This window comes from Aricia agestis, chromosome 17 (assembly GCF_905147365.1).
Source record: "Aricia agestis chromosome 17, ilAriAges1.1, whole genome shotgun sequence".
NCBI classification, from domain to species: Eukaryota; Metazoa; Arthropoda; class Insecta; order Lepidoptera; family Lycaenidae; genus Aricia; species Aricia agestis.
The window spans coordinates 3,209,849-3,231,507 of NC_056422.1; the positions used below are offsets into that span (position 1 = coordinate 3,209,849).

The window sequence follows — 21,659 nt, forward strand, 5'->3', positions numbered from 1 at the left end:
TTTATTAATATTATTTACAAATCTAATTTCGATTTACTTACCTAAAAATAAATTCAGTATAGGATAAGAAACATCACACCCTTTATGAGCAACATAATGTTCTGATTTTGATAACATTTTAAGAAAATCATATAAGATTCATTTCATACATAATATAGTAAATCTTTTATTCCTCTAGCGTTACGCTGTGCAAACAAAAAAGTAAAATATTTGTATTTGTTTTTGCTTATCATATAAGCAACAATTATCTTCTATCTCCCTCACACAGTGTGAATGAAACAGCATGATAAAATAAACATGTGAGAGATAGAGAAAGGTTTATAAGAATTGTCATTCTTTCAGTGTATTGAAAGTTACACTAGAGTCCATAGAAAGCTTTCAAGTCTGTGCCGATTTTGATAAAAATCTAAGAAAATGATATGAGATCATTTAAAGATAAATTGTGATACATGTAGCTTATTATAACTGTAGGCCAAACATATGCCTATTTTATATTTATACATAGATTAGAGATATATTATACAAATACAAAAAAATCACTACCAATGTAATTGACTAAACTTTAAAAATGTAACGCAAAATAAAATAAGAAATTGTATGTTTAACAATAAGCTCCTCACTAAAACAAAAATAAAACAGCGAATATACAAAGTATGTTTTGTCTATAGCTAGCATATTCGAAACGTCAAAGGACACTGCAGACCTCGAATAGCTAAACGCTGCAAAAATCTTTATAAGAGGGTAGTTATATAAATAATACCCAATAATAAAAACTGGAAACAGAAAAACGAACAATAAAGGATATGATACTTATAGAAACATGGAATGTTTTTTTTTTATTTACACTAAATACATTTATACAATCACTAATATACACTACATAAAATTGTTCAAAGGCACATTTGTATAGAACCATCTATATTATCAACTGTATTTAATTCTATTCTATTTTACTCTAAAAAGTTATACTATGAATCTTAGTACTTGAATTTCTATCTTTTTATGTTGAATAATAATGGAAGGTTTAGGATCAGTTGAACTATGATATTGGACGCCTCGTTTTTTTTCGTCACGACACTAAAAATGTATGTCTTACAGTAAGCAAAATATGTCAAGTTAAAAAAAAAACAAAATGGTGAGAATCCATTTTACGAAATAAAACGAAAAAAAAAGAAATTAGAATTCCAAAATAGATTTTACTAAGATTCATAGTAAATCTACTTATTTACATTTTTTTTGGTTAACATCACATAAGTGTGGTAAAAACTGTCACAATATCCTAAGTCGTGGTCTATTTTGTATTGCTTTTGTCCCGGTCAATATATTGACTAAAATTACTGTCCTACAATTTCGGAGCGATTTTAGGAGTTGGCAGATAGGCATTATTTACATTGATGATAGTATCACTTATTGCAAATGCCAACTTGCGTGTGTGGCTCTAAAAACGCTCCCAGTCCGGCTCGAAGGACCAATGGCGTTATCGACGTCAAAATTAACAATATGAAACCTATTGAACTACATCCATACAAATTTTAATTCATACAAAAGGTTAGGGTCTTACCTAACTGGACTTGAAACACTCGTGTCCTAAGGCTGCGTTCTAACAAGGCTTAGCTAAGAGGAATATTGTAAGAGCCAATAGAAACGCTGCGCTGAGCGACGTCAGTGAATTGAAGCGATTCTATTGGTTCTCACACATTTCTGCTTAACTTAGCTCTGGTAACGCAGCGTGGTCTTACCTAAACTGGGGTCCGATTTTCAAGCGTCGAACGTCTTTTCGAACGTCGGCTATCTCTCTCGCACATGCTGTCTTACGTGCGATTGAGATACGTTCTACATAGCATTCGATGCTTGAGAATCAGGCCCTGGACTTTCGCACTCTTGTCATATAGTCATTAGCTAATGTCCGAGCGGGACATCGTCGCGCTCACTCCGGCGCGACGCGGTGCGTCAGGCGCGGGCTACGGCGCGGCGAGGCGAACCGCTATGGCTTCAGTCTCTTGAAGCCGGCGCCATCTTGGCCGAGCTTCAGCTCCTCGTATAGCGTCGGGTCGACTTCCCGTTGCGGCATGGTGGTGCCAGGCTGGATCTCCTGTCTCCAGGCTGCGCTGTTGGACACGCCGTTGCCGTTAGCAGCGCCGTTCGGGAGAGTACCCTGGAATGGACAGTGATTATAGTTAGGGGATCATAGACATCCAAAAATTATGGATATCCATAATTTAACAAAATTTCAAGCGCCCTGTCACTCAGACGACGTATTTTTTAAAATAAGTACTAGGTAGGTAATCTATAAACCTAGTACAAATTTAAAAAAATACGTCGTCTGAGTGACAGGGCGCTTGAAATTCCATGGATCTAGGCCCTGATTCACAATGCGCAATTCGACTCGGATTCGGAAACTTCATCGCGATTCGCGCGATATCCAGTAAACGCTTCGCTGTCATCAATCAAATCAAAAAATTGCTATTTGGCAAAATCCTAGTTGTTGCTTGCAATTTCTCAAAACTACCAAAAGCATAGTGGTAGACAAGAAGGATAATATTAAAGTAGGATTATATATTTGATTTTAAATTGAACACATTTTAACATTAACATTGAATATTCAGCAGTTATGAAGGTCTTCAGTACTCGTATAACATTTACACGTAACAAAGTAATTTTTAAACTAAACAGAACATACGCGAATGGATAAAAGGTGAAACTAGCTGAAAGTTTGAACAAGGGTTTAACATTACAACAGTTTGAACGGGAAAGTTATACAAGATAATTAACAGTAACATTATATTTCAGGTTAAACCAACCGAGAGGAGAACTAAACATAGCAATTATCTTTTATATTCCAAATGTTAAATTTTATATGTATGAAAATAGAGATACTGTGTCGAAAATGAGACAATATAGTTATTATCATTATTATCAGAAATTACTATATTATTTTTTTATTTTTACTAGACTTTGCCCGCCACTTCTTTACGGAAAAAATAGCGTAAAATCTAACATTTGGGATTTTTTCACATCTAAATCGGTTTAGCGGCTTAAACGTGAAAAGTTAACAAATCAAAACGAAAGACAAACAAACACTGTTTCATGTTTATAAAATAATTACAAATCTCTTTTTGTGCTTTTGAAATTATTAACTCTTATTTTGCTACTTGCATCATAACATCAAAGTCTTATACTTATTGTAGGTCTTGGCCAAAAACATTAATGTTCTATCAGAAAAGTAGATTCCTAGATAGATGGCGGACCTAAGCAATTTGTTCGCGTTAAGTCAAACCCATCCGACCGATTACAGCTATCATTGAATTGACATAAGCCGACCACATGACGTAGGTCCGTCAACTAGGCCTAGGAATCAATTTCCTCTATGGTACGTTTATCCGAAATCCCTCGTTAGGAAAAGTGATTGACTTACGTTTCCTGGAGTCTCCGGGTTGGGTTCTCGTAAGTAGCTGGGGTTCTCAAACGCCACTCCGCCCTGAGCCTTCAGTTTCAGCAACTGAAAGTCATATTATCAGCTTTATGTCAAGGGGATAAGGATTGTTCGAACAATTAATTATTAATCCGCTTTGCGCGGGCTTTAAGAACTGACCTACATTCGCTGCTCCATAGTGGTTTTGTTATTGGTAAACTTTTTTTTATAAATTGGTATACTGAGGTTGGAATTAATGTATAGTGTTGTATGTTGTTCGTAATAATATGGTCCGTGAACGTAGGTGCAATGCCCCTTCTCCATCTGCGTGTTTACATAGTAAAAGGAGGGGAAGTAAGTTATCTTCGGCACCGCGCGCGGCTTGTATGTGTGCGCCATAGTATCAATGCGTCACCTCGTACCGCACACAACAAAATCTCGGCCAGCTTTACTAGGCTGGTACCGCCGAGATTTTGTTGTGTGCCGTGTGTTACTTCCCCTCCTTTTACTATGGTGTTTAGGCGTTAATTAGCACATTAATCAGGATGGTACGCAAATGTAGCCAACGTTTTAACGTGTTAAGAGCAGGCTGTCAAATTTTGCTGTTTTTTTCTAAAAAGTACCTATTACGATCCCGGAAGACGATTGACTCAAATGAAATTGAGATTTATTTAATCATTGTATATTTATCTGATATTTGGCTAACCGAAAACACGATTCACTTATTTTGACTTGGTAGTTTTATTTTTCGAAATTATGAATCTTTCTGGGTTTTTCAACAAATACCTGTTACACTTATTGAGTTACTATCATTAAATAACTTGCACTACTACAATCACACACTTTAAAAAATAATAGCTAAAGGAAATATTAGTATTGTATTTAGTTTTTAAGTAATCATCAAAAAACAGTTTTGGGACTTACGGCCTTTACTTTCGTGATATAATGCGGGAAACGTTGTTACGCGATATTGTTCACTATTAGCTGCAGCGTAAAGCATATTGCCCGGGAGCACGATTCATGGAATCATTGTATCACGATTGGAGGATAGCGGTGTGTGTAGGCGGGGCTAGCGTTTTGACAGTAGACTCTTAAGGTGACGCCGCGTTTAAGTAAAAAACCATGTCCTCATATAGAAAAAAAGAAATGGAACAGCAAGAAATGGAAAGGGCGTAAGCGACAAAATGGTTTTTGTCGCGTAATTTAAAAACCATAAATATAATATTACATATAAGCTATGGGAAAATTAAAATGTATGCTTGATTGAACCAATCTATGTACAAATTTTGGAAGCTTAAATCACTCTCCTCTGTTGGCAAAATTAGAATCCCTTTTTAAGCAGAGGTATTTTTGATTGATTATTCTGTGTTATAAAAGTTGACCAATCGTGTTATGCTATGGGTAATTCAAAGACAAAGACATGATGAATACTAACAATGAACTTTAATTTCTTAGCTTTAGTCATTGCTGAGAAAAATCGATATCGCTACAGCTAAATTATCAAGGCGTCGCCTTAGCGTTTAACGTAAGTACAAGCGTAATATTATGTTAATGCATTAAGCTACGCTCAGTTTGGCATTAAGTTAATTAGTTATGATGCTAACGCAGGTGGAGCAGGAGCATGAGAGTATATCACCGTTAACAAGCAAAAACGGTAATTAATAAAACAAACAACCTGACTGCATTCTGGTTTATGCCCAGCGGGGCTAAAATGGTCACATTTGACATTTAGCAATTCCTCTCAATCAATTCAGCAAATTAATTGTCAAAACTGTCAAACTGACAAATGTCAAATCAGTACAAAAATACAGAAATGAATTGCAAGCAGAATTGCATTTTGCGATTTCAGAAAAATGAATCATATTATGATTCATATCATGATTCTTCAAAGCGACCATTTTAGCCCCGCTGTACCATTTAACGACACCTCTCAAGCTAAATTGAACCTTGAAATACGAATTCGAAGAGATATTTATAGGGTTCCCGTCCGAGTTTCTTGTATTACTGAGTTTATGCGGCGCGATGCATACAATGGGCATGTCGCATGCATCGCGCAGCCTAATTCTACAATCTCACACTCCATTCCACAACGCATCCCAATTTTTGCGCTCACCTTTCTATGCCTATAATAAAGTCCAGCGGCCAGCAGTATAGCTGACACCAGTATGCAGGCCAGCGCGACTCCCACTGCGGACGCGGCGCCGGACGTCTGAGGCGCGGCGGCAGCGCCGGGCTCCTCGCCTGCCGTCGTGAACATTATGGGCGCGCTGAGGGTTGATGTACCTGTTGAGACGAGAGGTGATTAGGATAGGGAAGAAGAAAAGAATAGGACAGCTCTAGAATGGCCCTTTTTAGGGAAACTTGTATCTTCAGTAGAACAGAATTTAAAGTAAAAGAAACCTAGAGAAAAAAGATTCTGCATTGTCAATTCAGGCGTTGGTTGATTTGAAAACAATTAAAATAAGCTTGCGATTTTTTCAGGAACTTATATTTAGCTATTCATGAATGTGTTTTATACTAGAAACTGACGAATACACCGAAGCTTGTTAATCAGGTCATATACAATGTTGTCAGTTGTCTCTATAAAACAAATCGAGTCTTGGGCAGATGGCGGACCTACGTAATTATACCGTCAAGCCCACTGTCCAGCCAACAGAATACGACTAACTTGACATAGCCCGACGATATAACGTCCGCTATATACCTACGAACCAATTTCCTGATGGTTAAAACACAAAATGGTGTACTCACCGACATCATTAGCAGCCTTTACCACACACTCGTATCGCACGTCATCCTGCAGGCCGGTCAGTACCACACTGGTCTCGCTGGTGTCCAGCTTCTCCGGGACCTTGGCCCCGTACGCCCGCCAGAACACCCGGTACAGGTAGACCGTTTGAGGGTTCTTACGAGGCGGCTCCCAGCTGAAGGCAGGATTTGTAACGTGAAGCAATGAAGAATTACAGCTTCAAGTTGCCGAAATTAATAGCAATTCTTTGCCCATTTTCTCTAAAATTTTGCCGAGTTACATATTTTTTTACTCAACTATTTCACATCAAAGTGGTAAAAAGTAATTCCAACATTGTATAGACGACTTTCTCAACAGTACATTGTATTTTTTTCATACCGTTAAGACGTCAATACAATCCATAAACAGGTGATATTCTAAACCTTTTACAACAAAAATCACAAAATTGTAAATTAAAAATAAATACTTTAAAAAAAATCTAGCTCCAACATTAGATTATAATTGAAATGATCTTACATGTTGTGCATTAAAACTTATAGAAATACTGTATTTTAACTGTTAAATCACGTCTGTTAAACAGCGAAATTGGCAAAATTTCGTATACGGACTCTTAACACAAGAAATTCTTAAGATATTTAAGGTAATCTGAATGTAATCTAAAGATTACCTCTGAATCAGATCAAACGACTATCTCTAATTTGAATCTGTAGCCTCAATTCTCACCTGAGCAGCACTGAGTTAGGTGTGGGCGCCGCATGTGCCTTCAGGTTCTGTGGCGGTCCAGGCAGCTTGGCACCCGCGTCACGGAAGCAGGCGAGGGCGCGACGGGCGTGCGTCAGGGCGCAGCTTCGGGAGACAGTGCCGCCGCGACACAGCTCGAGACAGTTGCGAGGAACGCCCCAGGAGGCGCAGCACGCGCGGTGATCTGGAATGATGATGATGATGAAAAATCAAATCAAATGATTCGAGGATGAAGTCGCTCGAGATTTAAGAGTGAATATTAAGAAGATGACGTGAAGTTTGGTCATCGTTAGAGAGATTTTAGACATTTGCCATAGATGCTTGTTCGCAGAGTCTTCTTGCATCCGGTAACCAGAGTCCAGAAGCAAAGAACGTTATTAATTATCGATTTAAAAAGCGGGATATTTTAACCACATAAGGTCGCTCCTCTTTCATTTGTAGAACAGTTGTTTAGATAACATTTCCTTTAAGCTTAGCGATGGTCGGGTTGAATTATGAGAAATCATCACCTGATCCATCAGCAGCACACTTCATGAGCTTGTCGAAATCGTTCATACACTCGGGCCGGTCCATGATGTTGTCCATGTCCAGGTGGAAGCTGCACGCGTCTATGCACGATGACGATACGTTCATCTGAAAAAAAAAACAAATAAATATTTAGGGTTCCACAACCAATGGCGAAAAAGAGACCTCGTATTCTTTCCGCACGTTAGCATATTGCGCAAATGTGCATCTATTAACGCTATCGTAAAAAAATAAAAAAAAGTACTTAACTAAAAATACGGCTAGACATGACTAATCAATAAAGGTTCTGTTACTGGTATTTTGGTTAAACCCACAGAAATGGATCTAGTAGGAAGCCCATAATAATATGTCAACAAACATGTTTTAGCTATTTGTACAGAACTCTTCGTGCATGGTTCCGAATCGCACTTCTTTTTTAGGGTTCCGTACCCAAAGGGTAAAAAATTTCGAAAATCGGTTCACAAACGGCGGAGTAATCATTGAACATACAAAAATATATATATATATATATATATATATATATATATATCCACAGCCAAACATATAACCTCCTCGTTTTTTGGAAGTCGGTTAAAAATGTGACCTTATTTTTGAGACTTTGATGTCCGTCTATCTGTCTGTCTCCAGGCTGTAACTCAAGAACGGTAATAGCTAGAGAGTTGAAATTTTCACAGATTGTATATATCTGTTGCCGCTATAACAACAAATACTAAAAACAAAATAAAATTAATATTTAAGAGGGGCTCCCATACAACAAACGTGATTTTTTGGCCTTTTTTGCTCTATATAATGGCAACCGGTAAGTACTTTTTTTTTTACAAAATCCTTAGTTATATGTAGTCTTTAATATTTAATAATAATATTAAAATAAAATAAAAAATAAGGGGGGCTGCCATACAAAAAACATAATTTTGGCCTATTTTTGCTCTATAATGGTACGGAACCCTTCGTGCGCGAGGCCGACTCGCAATTGGTCGATTATTTACATTTTGAATCTTACAAGAGTGCTGATATAAATAAAATTATATTTTGTAATTACAGTATAATTAATCGTTTAAAACTCTGCAAAACTCTTAGGGGGATATTAGATTATCATATATATTGGATCTGAGATCATTGAGTCAATGATATTGGATAATGTAATGTAGACATATGATTCATTTCTTCCTTGATCATAGATTTTTGACATTTGCTGAGAGATTGGATCCAATACGGTCATAGAAATAGGTGTTGCCAGTTATTTAATATAAAAAAGAGTTTTTAATTTCTTGTTCGTTAATATGTTTCAAATAATGTAATGTAATTATTTTTCTAATTATATACTTGGATAATCTTGCTGAAATAACAAAAAAGAAGCCATATTAAAAATGACGATGTCTTTTGACACATCGAATTCTCTGAGATCTAGTAACCCTGACGTCAATACCTGTCAGCGTTAGCGCTCTCCATTGGCTATTGAAACCACATATGACGTAAAATAGGATCAATGAAATATGATAATGTAATAAGCAGATATGATCAAATGATCATATATATTGAATCCTATATATGATCATAGAAATGATCCAATATAAATGATAATGTAATACCCCCCCTTATTCAGAATGATACTGTTTATAATTAAAGGAAAACTAATCGTTGAAAATCCCAAAATAAACGCGATTCCAATAGCAATATTAATTATGAACTTCCCACGCAAAGAGCAACTTCTGTGCGAAGTTTGCCTGTTTATGTATTAGTGTTGAATGTTTGGGCTTAGGTGCGAGATAGGTAACTTCCAACCAAACTGCTCAAGTGTCGCAAACTTTGCAGCGCTTTCAGCTTAATTTCTAGTATTTCATTTGTATTACGGATATAGTGTACAAGTTGCACTCAGACGGGGAGTTGGAAAGTTGAATCGATATGCTTTCATATTTTACACTTTGGAATTTCTGCTTTGCGGAATTTTTAAATATTGAATTATAATTTATTCAGTAGATGAATGCAGAAAGATTTCATGTTTTATTTTGTGTGGAACTCGAATATTTTTGGTACCTAAAAGTGTTAGAAGCATTTAAAGAAACAACGAGTCACCCTGAAATTTTTTGCCGATAATTTTTCCCGCGCGCCATTTTGCAGCTTGATGGAACAAAAAGTGAGCATCAGCCGCCGGATCAAGCAATCTATACGTCTGACGGTCAATTTACGGCAGAATGGAAGTTTGATTTTCAATATTTTCTTAGATATTGCCTTTTTGCTCGACCGTTTACCGAAAATGTGTTTCGTAGAAAATGTTCTGATGGTTTGTAGCTTACACATAGTTCAATGACTTCACGTTTAAAATAACGAGAGACTTGTTTTTGGAGAAATTAGCGCCAGGGTGTTCCACAGGGTTTAGTATTAAGACTTACTTTATTCATAGCTTACAAGTTACAAGAAATGCATGACTTCCACAAACGTAACTACATTAGCGTTATGTAACAGTGCGGCGTCATCAGTACAAAGTATGTAAACGACAAAAATAACGAATTCATTAAACAATATACACATTTATTAACTAAAGAAAAGCATATTCAATGATTTACTGCAAAAGTAGATTTATGGACAATCAAAGAAGTTCTTACCTGAGTACAACACTCCGTGACGTTGTGGTGGGGTGTGGTGGACCTTAAGCGGACAGACACCGGTCTGAGGGTCTTGCCAAACGCATTCTCCGCGTGACAGAAATAGTCTCCCTCGTCTGCTTCTGTTATCTTCTTTATGATGAGACGCATTGTATATTTTGTTTGTTCCTGGGAATAGATGCGATTGTTTATATACTTAGGCACAAGTTTAAGAGGGCGAATATACTTAGCAAAAAATCACACATCGTCTTTCAGTCTTCTTTCTTCACACTTACGCCCGTTATTCATATGCCAGGTGAAAGAGAACGACGCGGAATCAGCGCCAAGTTAGTTTTTTCCTTAATAACTAATGTTTAAAATATGAAACAATTCGTAGCTTATTATCAAGTATAAAAATGAATTATAAGATCATCTATTTTGCCTTCATCTATTAAATAATTCTTATTATACTCGAAAGATATATTTGGAAACATTTGCAGCTAATATAATAAAACTATCGAGTCAAAGTAAGTGAATCGTGTTTTCCGTTAGGCAAATATCAGAAAAATATACAATGATTAAATAAATCTCAATTTCATTTAAGTCAATCGTCTTCCGGGATCGCACTTATTAGAAAACACAGCAAAATGTTACAACCCGCTCTTAACGATAAAAGTAATCTTAAAATTTAACAACCAATTTACATAATACAGCTATTCTTTGTCTTTATTCAAGCGTTTAACATTAGAAAATAACTGTTACTTAATCTAAAATATTAACGAAGACGGAATTACAAATGTGCAATGGGCGAGTGGATTTCCACTAATCAGCGGATTCCAGGTGGTTACGCACTTCATTTCCATACAGACGTTATTACACCTCATATCCTTAAGTTGTGTAACAGCTCTTTTACTTTCTACTTGATTGTTTTTAGCCAAACTGGGACAGTAATTGATTGAAGTAATTGCAGGGGAGTGGCCGCAGCTGTGAGTGGACTAAGGGATACTCGCAGTGGCAGTGTGGGGGCACCACCGCCTATTGCACCGAGTCCCAGAGAGAGCCGCTTCTGTGAGTGGACTAAGGGATACTCGCAGTGGCAGTGTGGGGACACCACCGCCTATTGCACCGAGTCCCAGAGAGAGCCGTGATGCGCATGAAGTTTCTGCACATCGTAAATCCCGTGTGGGCTTTTCTAGGCCACCCCGGGACGACCTAGAAAAGCCTGCATGTTTTGATGGCTCTGGAAAGACAACCGTTGGCAGAGTTGTGGTGGGTTGACCGTGCCCGTAACTATGCCTAAGCGGGGAGTGGAGCACCATGGGGTTTTAGTGGGTATTTCCTCGGAGAGTCCCACATATCCGGCCGATGTCCTCAATCCGCCGGGGATGCGCAAAGCATTTCCCCATGTAAAAAAAAGGTTCTTCTTGAATCTCTTCGTAAATTACTTAACATACATCGGTTGCTACCGTCGTTGATGTTTGATCTATACTATAGAGGCAATTCATTGATTTCCGCAAAGAACCGAAACTCTTGCCCCGATTTTGATTTGATCATGCTTTTATTATTTTGTCACATTATAGCGTACGGTCTCAGTGGGATTTTCTTTCATGCAATTCAAACCATTCTACTAAAACAAGTTGTGAAAGAAATACTTACATCTGCATCAGCAACCAGTTGTATCGAGTAGTTGGGTCCATCGATAACTGGAGTTCTTCCGTTGGGGTCTCTCCAGAAGGCTATGGTGGGTTTGGGTAGCGCCTCCACTCTGCATTCCAGTATCACGGAGTCACCAGCCGCAGCCATGGTGATCCCTGACGCTTGGATTGTTGGCACATCTAATACATAATTTGTGTTTGGTTATCTTTTTGCTTTGAGATAGAAAATATGCTGATTGCAATTAGTACCGTTGCTCGATAGCCAATTAAAAAGTTCAAAACTAAACTAAAAGCAAACTAAATAATGATACAAACAAATATTTTGTTTTAGTTCTTAATTTGAAACTTTTAAGACGACATATTTTTTAAAGTTTATGCTGCTATTATAACAACTAGTCCGCCTTTGAGAACTTTTTGAATACAGTCACTTTGAATGCTTTTCACCTTTCATTTCCCAACATTAAACAATAATATAGTTTTTTTGGTACGAAGTCTCGTGTAACAAATTCTATATCCAAAACTTGTTTAAAACTTCTTAAAAATTTGATATAGTTAAACCAGTTTTCTTCCAAAACGGGTTTAACTACATCCAATTTTGAGATAACCATTAACCATTGTACATGTTTCTTACGCCAGTATTTCTAGCCGGGTTAGTAACTGAATCAGTGGTAGGCGGGTCTACCACTTTCCAGAAAAAGTTATTTTGTAACTTATTCGAAATATACGTGGGCGAGCCATGCTTTGGCACGAATGGGCCGGCTCGACCGGATAAATACCACGTTCTCATAGAAAACCGGCGTGAAACAGCGCTTGCGCTGTGTTTCGCCGAGTGAGTGAGTTTACCGGAGGCCCAATCCCCTACCCCATTCCCTTTTTTCATTTGCCCATTATATTTCATAAAAAAAAAAAAAAACTTTTTGAGCTACTGCATAGCTTTCATCGCGGGCTTTGACCGCGGCGAGCGAATCAAGAAACAATAAATCTAACTCATCGTCTAACGTCGTTTCAGTTTGGCAGGCTTCAGCGCGGTGCGTGCGACTAGACGTATGCATGCAGACTTCCTATTGCTATGCTTTACCGCGGCATTCCCAAGTGCCACACGTACTTTCATTTTATTAATAATATAAAATTCTTACGTGAAATATTGATCTTCCTCGACGCCTGCATGGGGGTTCCGTAGCCGTTGTCACCATAGCATGTGATCTGGTCCATGTCCCGCGTGACGTTGTGAATCACGGTCACCATGTGGCGAGTCACCTCTTGACGGACCAGCCGACCTGGAGAATTGTTGGGCTTAGTAATTAGTTCCAGTGTTTAGTGTGTACTCGTTGTTAGCACGCAGGTGGTCACTAATCGTAGCGGTTTACCGTTCCATTAGAGTAAGAATGAGGAGACGAGAGAGTGCACCTGTGTATTGCGCGCGCACTTATGCACTTAAATATTTCCTGCGTATCTGACTTAACGTACATAACCAAGTCACTGAAGCCGAAAACGGCTAGGTAGATTATATTATGCAGGTGGTAAAGTACTATCAGAAAAGTTGATTCCTAGGTAGATGGGGGACCTACGTAGTTTGGTCGCGTTACGTCAAACCCAGCCGACAGATCACAATTAACGTGAAATTTACATGATCCGGCCAAATGACTTTGGTCTATCAACTGCCTAGGAATCAATTTCCTCGATGGTACATTTGTACAAGATCGTAAATACTTTATATGTGCTAACAGCTTTAATTACATTGATGTTATGTTCCTAGAGATATATAGAACAGCGTGTGCCTTGATCTTAGGTTTTTAGGAGCAACAATCTCGAGCTTTCAAACAAAACCGAAATTGGTTTCATCGGTGTGTAAAAATATTATGTGTACGTATACACTCACACAAGCATGATCGAACAAGATTTCTATGAGATTAAATTGTCAACATGCGGCACGTGCCGACTGGACGTCAAAAAAATAGTGCTGCTGTTATGTATCACACGTTTCTTTTTATCACGCAGTGTTACTGATAGTGACATCTCGTTTGCTCAGGCCTTTGTTTCTCTATTCCGCTAGGTATATTAACTTCATGATTACAACGCAGAAAAACGACGCGAGCCCTCATTTTGCCCTCACAAGCTCGGCTTTTAGCTAGTTCTAATTTACTTTTATAACATTTAACACTATCTAAATTATCAACTTACCAGAGATATACAGTGATGTAGTTGGTGTAGGGGTGCCCATGGCAATACAGAGTATTGTCATACTGGATCCCTCCACGACTAAGTTCACAGGGTTGACCGTTGGAGGCTGCGAAACGAATACCTAAGTGAGTATAGTATTATTATTATTATTTCTTCTGAACCAGTAGTAGTTGTTAGTACCGGAACCGGAGTATTGTATTAATGTTAGCTTCCTTAAAGTTTTTTCATTAAGATGGAATGCAAAAAAGGAATAAAAATAGAACAAAAAAAGAATGACAACAAAAATACAAATAGTGTCAATGGTGCTGCAATTTTAGAGCAGCAAAAATAAAAAAAATTCAAATGCATGGTTTTTCAGTAACAATACATGAATTTCATAACAGCCGTTCCTCATGAGAACCCGATGATGTATGACATAATATTTTCTTTATTTGTGAAACTTTCATAATATACTATATCGTGCATGGGCGTACCGAGGGGGGGGGGGGGGGGGGGGGGGGGCAGGGGGGGCAGCTGCCCCTCCCTGGATCATGTTGACGTTCCTACTAAGTATATTATCTAGTACTTTCATCTATAAAAATAACGATTGTTTGCCATTTGTTTGCAATACAACTAAAAATTATTAATTTTTTATTCTTTATAAACACCTAGCTTATAAAAAATCTGATTTGCCCCCCCCTGGCCCAGAATCTGCGTAATTTGCCCCCCCCTGGCCCAGAACCTGGGTAATTTGCCCCCCCCCCCCCCTGGCCCAGAACCTGGGTACGCCCATGATATCGTGTACCGCACATTCATAATCATCATGCAACTTCTTCTTCCTTCCTTTTTATATATATACCATTCTCTTCTATTTTAATTCTTACCTCAACAAACGCGGGGTAAGCGGGATCAGTCCAGGCCAGCAGAGTCTCCGAAGGTAGGGAGTCTCCAGCAACCGTGTGCGCCTTTACCCACACGACATACTGCGTGTTGGGTGTCAGCTTCTCTAAGGTATGTCCAGGGACGGTCGTTGATATCTTCGTGATGTTCTGTTGTCCGGACTGACTCGGAATCTTAAAGAATAGCCTGGAGGAAAGATCGGGAATAATTATTTTTAAGTTTTTAGTTTTGTATTTATAGTTTTATAGCTTTATACTTTAAGTTTGTATATATTTGTATATTTTAGATTGTATTTTTAATTGTTTAAATTAATATATGTATCTTTGTTTATATCCATAATAACCTGATTGAGTTTACCATAAATAAAATAAAAATGATAATTTCCTTCATAAAGTTTTTAGTTTGTTGTTTTAAAACGTCCACAAAACAAATGTACTGTCAAAGAAGTTGATTCCTAGGGGGACCTACGTAGTTTGGTCGCGTTACATCAAACCTATCCGACCGGTCACAATAATTGACATGTTCCGACCAAACGACTTGGGTCTGTCAATTGCCTAGGAATCAATTTCCTCGATGATACATACTGTTAATGGGGTCAAAAATCGGGGATATTTATTATTCAAAGATTACTCCGCCGTTTTTTTTATTTTGTAGTAAGGTTTGTTTCTAAATTAGTCTTTTCGTTATTCTCTAGTCAACGTGGGCAAATCAGCGCGGGTCGGCTACTTGTAAGTAAATTCTTAATAAAAATCTTCTATATATATAACTCAAAGGTGACTGACTGACATGGTGATCTATCAAAGCACAGCCCAAACCACTGGACCGTTCGGGCTGAAATTTGGCATGCAGGTAGATATTATGACGTAGGCATCCGCTAAGAAAGGATTTTGATCAATTCTACCCCCAAGGGGTCAAAATAGGGGATGAAAGTTTGTATATAATAATACTTACTAACGCGAGCGAAGCCGCGGGCAAAAGCTCGTTCTTAATAAAAATAAAGAATAATTTTATTCGCTTTTATATCATTGAACTCAAACTTTTATTCATCTTTAAATATAAAATAGTTCCCATATTACTTTGCAGCTTTTGAGCAGCGCTTATTTTTCGCTCAGAACCTTTAATGTAATGAAGTAGAATTCGTAGCGAAAGTTGAATTTCATCCATTTTGGCTGGAGTATTGTGAAGCAATCTTGGATCTAGTTTAGGTTGGGATGTTTTGATATTCTTTAATCCATTAGCTCTTATTTTGCTGAGATATTTTGTAGCAAACATTGTTGTAATAGAAAAAGATTTTCGATTTGCTCTTATTGCTTTTGCGTTTAACCTAAGAACGAAAAGTCATTTTAGTCAGTTGATTACGAATAGATTTATTTTCATTAACAAGGTTTCCGAATAAGAATGATCAATCTTTAAGCTAGGGTAAGAACTTCAAAATTTTTAAAAGATGAAAAGATTTGACAGTATACCCGACACCTGGTTGTTCCGTGCCTGTGAGTTGTGACACATACGAGTACTGTCACATAATACTCACGTGTAAGTGATCTTCTCGTCGGGCAGCGAGAACTGCGGCGGCTGCCAGCTCAGCGTCAGCCAGGTGGCGGAGTGCGACGACACGGACAGCGAGTGCGGCGGTGACGGTATACCGGACACCTCCTTGTTCTCTGTGTCTGTGACGAAGTAACAGCTAGATAATGATATATTCGGAATATCTCCGCGTGGTTGAAGACCAACGCTTAGTACTTGGATTTGGGAGTTATGAAAGCCTTGGGTTTTATACCACAGACCACAGTATGTAGGTATATTTCTTTGTCACGGTCTGCAACTAACTAGGTTTCTACCTAGGCGGGTTGCAGCAAGTAGGAAATCTTGCGTGAATGAGGATCCTCTACACTCTGATTGTGATTTTTAAAGCGCGCTCTAGAAAGCGCTTGACGTGGGAGAGCCATGCTTCGGCACGAATGGGCCGGCTCGACCGGAAAAATACCACGGACTCACAGAAAACCGGCGTGAAACAGCGCTTGCGCTGTGTTTCGCCGAGTGAGTGAGTTTACCAGAGGCCCAATCTCCCTACCCTTTTTCCTTCCCTACCCTCTCCTATTTCCTTCCCTACCCTCCTCTTTTCCCTTCCCTACCCTCACCTATTACCCTATTCCCTCTTAAAAGGCCGCCAACGCACCTGCAGCACTTCTGATGCTGCGAGTGTCCATGGGCGACGAAAGTTGCTTTCCATCAGGTGACCCATTTGCTCGTTTGCCCCCTTATTTCATTAAAAAATAAAACCCATTAAGCGAGTTGTCACAGCAAGTAAACAGTATTTATACGCCAGTGAAAAAGATAAGACGTAGCAGCAGATGGACTAAGGAGACTCTCTGATTCGGATTTTTTTGACGCGCTCTAGAATCCCAAGCGAGTTGTCGAAGCGAGTAGAAAAAGTGCGAGTGAAAAAGTCAATTGGCAAAAAATCTATAGAGGAACTTCTGTCTGCTCCGTGACAGGACTATACACATTACAAAGCTATACTAAATGCTTACCACCATCAGTTACATTAAGCAGCAGCATGCTGGACGGCACGGAAGAACCGTGCTCGTTCTGCGCCACCACGAACATGTGGTAAGTGCTGTTCACGTCCAGGCCTTCCAGGCGAGCCATCGTCTCCTTCACTATTTTCTTCTGGAAGGTGAGATTGATTTTAAAATGACAGGTAAATTAAGTAATAATTTACCTGTCATTTTAAAATATGGTCCAGGTTAAATATCATTTTAAAAATAATATTATAAAGCTGAAGAGTTTGTTTGTTTGAAGGCACTAATCTCAGGACTTACTGATCCGAATTTATTTTTCTGTTTTGGATGCTAGGATTTGGATACCTGATTTATCGATTTAGGCTTTTAGCTATAAAAATAAATGGAAGAATCGGGCAAAATTATTTAACATCTTCTGTAAAATTATGTGTTGATGCATACAAAGTCGCGAGCATGTAACAGCTATTATAAAATATAGGGAAAAACTGAAACCTTCTAGTTTAGCTGGAATCTTTGTAAAAGACCTACTTTTTAAATCACTGATCTTGAAAACTTTTAAAAGACAAAGAGCGCTATAAATAACGCTTACTACTCTTTGTCAAGCAAGGGCTCTTATATCTCTATAGTTTAAAAATTCAATACACATAGGTGTGAATAAAATAAAAGACTTCGTTCTTATAAAGAGCAAAAACTGGGGTATATAATTTGATTCAAAATCCTACCTAGGCGGGATACACATTCACCACCATATTATTATGGAGTAAGAGTCGTTCTAACTAGAGGTTAGGTTAGGTGTAGGTCGTATACAGGAAAACTTTCAGCTTTTATAAAATGACAAAAGTCTGGCTGTTGCTGGCCCGCCGTCCTATTGGAGCGTTAAGAGCTATAAGTGTGGCAGTACACGTACACATATGCAGCACGATAAATAGAATTAGCCACGCACACAAGTAAAATATTAAAGAAACTTACGTTGTCCAACTGCAAATTATTGTAGGCGTAAGGCAGGGTGTTGTTGTCAATCTTCTGCCAGTGCACCACGTAGGAGGTGGAGTTGGCGCCGTCCTGTGGTGCGGACCAGTCCAGGAATACCTTGTCATGGGACACCACAGCGTGAAGCTCACGTGGAGGACCAGGGAGGAGGCCAGTGCCTGAAGAAATACTGACTTTAGGATGCGTTAGATGTGTTGCGTTGCGAGGTATTATTGAGAATCAACAGAATTGGTTCATTTACCCGACCTCGCTAAGATTTGTTTTTTCACCTTAAAAAATTTAAACATTTCTCGCAAAACATCTCTGGTGGAAACCTAACCTTCAGGGTTGAACTTGATTTTAATTTCGTGATAATGGACTATCTTTTTCATCTTTGTACGAAAACGAAGGAAAAAAGTCTAGCATCCATGACGGCAGAACATGTTTTCCGCCAGTCTTTTGGGTAGTCTTTAGCCAAGTTGCCAAACCACTTATTACGAAAACGAAGTTTAAAAACAGTAAGGCATCGTTAAATTGTTCTGATTTGGTTTGATCCGATTCTTTATCGATTATATTTTTTGTTATCCTTATCGAGCATCGTGGAACAACTTACCCTCCTCGAAGCACTGTACGATGTTGCCAATATACGGCACACATGTGTGCAGCGCGGCGGATGGCGCGCCGGAGCAGACGCCGCGACATGCGGGGATCACGCCGCGACGCGCGCAGCACTGCTCATGGTTACGACCTGGACGAATGAGGAGAGCACTTAGCTTAATATTATGTAATATCAAGTCGACGGAGAAAGGTAGAAAGCTGAAGAAACTAAAGCTGTGTTCACAGGTAACAGAGACCTTCAAGGTTAACAAGTTTATCAAAAGCACGTTAATCTGTGACTTACAAATGAAAAAAGAATTTAATAATAATAATAATAATATCTATGGACGCTTCACACCACGTCAGTCTGGCCCCGTGCTAAGTACCTAAAGGACTTGTGTTACAGGTACCAGACAACGGAAATATATTTAATACTTTATACTATACATATATTTAAGATTTTTATTATATCATACATATATTTAATACACATCCAGACCCGGGAACATTGAAAACTTTTTGTTCCGTCGGCGGGATTCGAACCCGCGACCCCCGGCTTGAGCTACCGACGCGCTCACCACTGAGCCACAGAGGTCGTCATTTAACCACCAGCGCCAAATTATGGAACTGTATGGCATGTTCGGTATGATGACATCTCAGCATGCAGAAGTTAACAAGACACCCCGTTAGGAAAACTATGGAACCGAGTGAATTTTCGCGTGTTGAATAAAGTTGTACTACAATAATGCCACGGCCATATCCTACTAAAAATGTGGCAGCAGAACCTACCTCCAGCTCCACACCGCAGCAGCTTATGGAAGTCCTGCGTGCAGAGCGGTGCCAGGGTCCGCAGATCCGACATCTTGGCATCATACGAGCACAGCGGCATACACACTCCGGACAGCTGCACGCGCTCGCAACAAGCCGTCATGTTGTATGCGTTCGCTGCTTCCTCTATCTCTTCGACGACCTGACGAGAAGGAAGCCTTTAGCTAAGTTGTAAAGGAGAATATACTATTATATTTTACAAGGTAAAAGAAGGTTTCGATTTTGACGTATGTGCCACTTTAAGCTATTATGTACACTATTTGCGATGGGAAAGCCGAATACCACTTGGTTTGCGTTACTTTGCAGAGTATTTCCTTGTCAATATCGGAGCAGTGTAAGCATCTTTATAATCGACATAACACTCTGTCTTGAATATGAGTATTTTACCTGGCTTTCTGTTCTGAATATAAGTCTGGGTGACGCCTCACCGACGCCATGTTCATTGACCGCCTCTACGTAGATCTCGTAGTCAGTGTTAGACTCTAGGTCTTCAAGGATGTAGGGCGATTGAACCTAGAAAAATCGAACAATTAGTAACCTTAAATCATCAGCTGATATCAAATCTCTTTTCACATTTGCATTATGTAATAGACATTTCATATTAAAATAGAAAAAGTAAGAAAAGGCGAAGTAAAAACTACACAAGCCATAATATGATTACTTAAATTCAAGGTATGTCCTGTAGGTAGATAAAGATGGTAAGAGCAGATTGTGAAAAATGGCGGAAGTTCCACCGACAAAAGCCCACCATCCTACTATAACAAAAGAAGAAAGATAGACCAGAATTACTTTGTTCTCTAAAACATACCTTTTCCATTGTCCTATAATCGTCCTCAGCCTGCAGCGACTTGAAGTGCAGATTGTAATACTGGACAGTATCAGCCAACGCTGCGGGAGGAGCCCAATGTACTATAGCGTAGTCAGTGTCGATGTTGGTGAGGTGGAGTCTGGATGGGGGTCCAGGGAGTACACCGTAGCCTTGCAGAAGACAGTTGGTGTAGGACGACATGAAGCGTAAGCACCTGTTGAAGGTATACATACAGTAGTTATCACTACGATAGTGGTTGGGGTAAAATTTGAAAAGATAAATCCTAGATTATTAAAAAGCCAAGGTAATATTATGTAAAAAAAAGAAAAAAACTATGCCAGAAGGCATAATACAATTGCAAACAAAGCAGATCTAGAAGATGCAGAAGTATAATTTATGGCAAAAGAACATTTCTACAGTAGTCTGTAAAATTAAACCAACACATAACTTTCTCCTACCCAAAATTTATGCGAATAAAAAAGTAAACTAAAACATCATTGAGACTACAAATCAACTTATTGTTAAACACTTCTTACTTGAAGTGATTGAAGTCCAGCGTAGTGATGTTTCCACTGCACAACGGCAAGCAGGGGTCTGGTAGACCCCGGGAGCGGCAGCACGGGGTATGGTCCATGCCGTTGGCCAGGCACCCGAAGGTCACTCCGGCCCAGGGCGCGCAAATCATCAGATCTGTGACCTGCAGCTGGGGTTACAGTAGCGCTTGATGATGGTGCGTTAGTCACAGATGTGTGTGTGTGGACATATAGCGTGGTGTGGTTTAACACATAAGCACATATTATACGCGGTGATTTACGTCTCTAGTCCACCGACGTTGCGAACTGCGAAACAGCGGCGAACCGATTTGCTGTCTCACTCGCCACACGACAATGCGTTTTAAGGCATTTCGCTCTATTCTTGTTTCGCAGATATTTCGCGTTTCGCAGCGTTGGTGTTCTAGAGGCATAAAGTTAATAAAAATACCTAGCGGAATAGAGCAATAATCTCGAGCTGTCAATTGAGACCGAAATTGGTTTTCATCTGTGTGAAAAATATGTGTACGTATACACTTACACAAGCATGATTGAACATAATTAATTTCTATGAGATTAAATTGTCAATGTGTGGCACGTGCCGACTGGACGTCAAAAAAGAGTGCTGCTGTCATGTATCACACGTCTCTTTTTACCACGCACGACATCTCTCTTGCTCAG

General features: G+C 39.0%; 1 protein-coding gene across 5 annotated transcripts in view; it reads right to left on the reverse strand.

The window, feature by feature from the left end:
* Window positions 1-951: 951 nt before the first annotated feature.
* Window positions 952-21,659, reverse strand: part of LOC121735608 (Ig-like and fibronectin type-III domain-containing protein 2) — a 150,396-nt gene continuing 129,688 nt past the window's right edge. For 2 of the 5 annotated variants that reach the window (XM_042126471.1, XM_042126472.1), the window contains 19 exons: window positions 20,985-21,151; window positions 20,449-20,662; window positions 20,028-20,153; window positions 19,602-19,782; window positions 18,829-18,963; window positions 18,216-18,394; window positions 17,256-17,394; window positions 16,256-16,391; window positions 14,709-14,910; window positions 13,846-13,966; window positions 12,801-12,941; window positions 11,666-11,844; window positions 10,031-10,198; window positions 7,412-7,535; window positions 6,885-7,086; window positions 6,164-6,336; window positions 5,526-5,695; window positions 3,416-3,499; window positions 952-2,155 (listed from right to left, as the gene is read on the reverse strand). In XM_042126471.1, the coding sequence (XP_041982405.1) occupies window positions 1,985-2,155; window positions 3,416-3,499; window positions 5,526-5,695; window positions 6,164-6,336; window positions 6,885-7,086; window positions 7,412-7,535; window positions 10,031-10,198; window positions 11,666-11,844; window positions 12,801-12,941; window positions 13,846-13,966; window positions 14,709-14,910; window positions 16,256-16,391; window positions 17,256-17,394; window positions 18,216-18,394; window positions 18,829-18,963; window positions 19,602-19,782; window positions 20,028-20,153; window positions 20,449-20,662; window positions 20,985-21,151 (3,012 nt within the window). In that variant the 3' untranslated portion in view covers window positions 952-1,984. The remainder of the gene's footprint in view (window positions 2,156-3,415; window positions 3,500-5,525; window positions 5,696-6,163; window positions 6,337-6,884; window positions 7,087-7,411; window positions 7,536-10,030; window positions 10,199-11,665; window positions 11,845-12,800; window positions 12,942-13,845; window positions 13,967-14,708; window positions 14,911-16,255; window positions 16,392-17,255; window positions 17,395-18,215; window positions 18,395-18,828; window positions 18,964-19,601; window positions 19,783-20,027; window positions 20,154-20,448; window positions 20,663-20,984; window positions 21,152-21,659) is intronic. The other 3 variants (XM_042126475.1, XM_042126473.1, XM_042126474.1) reach the window with 3 other exon arrangements.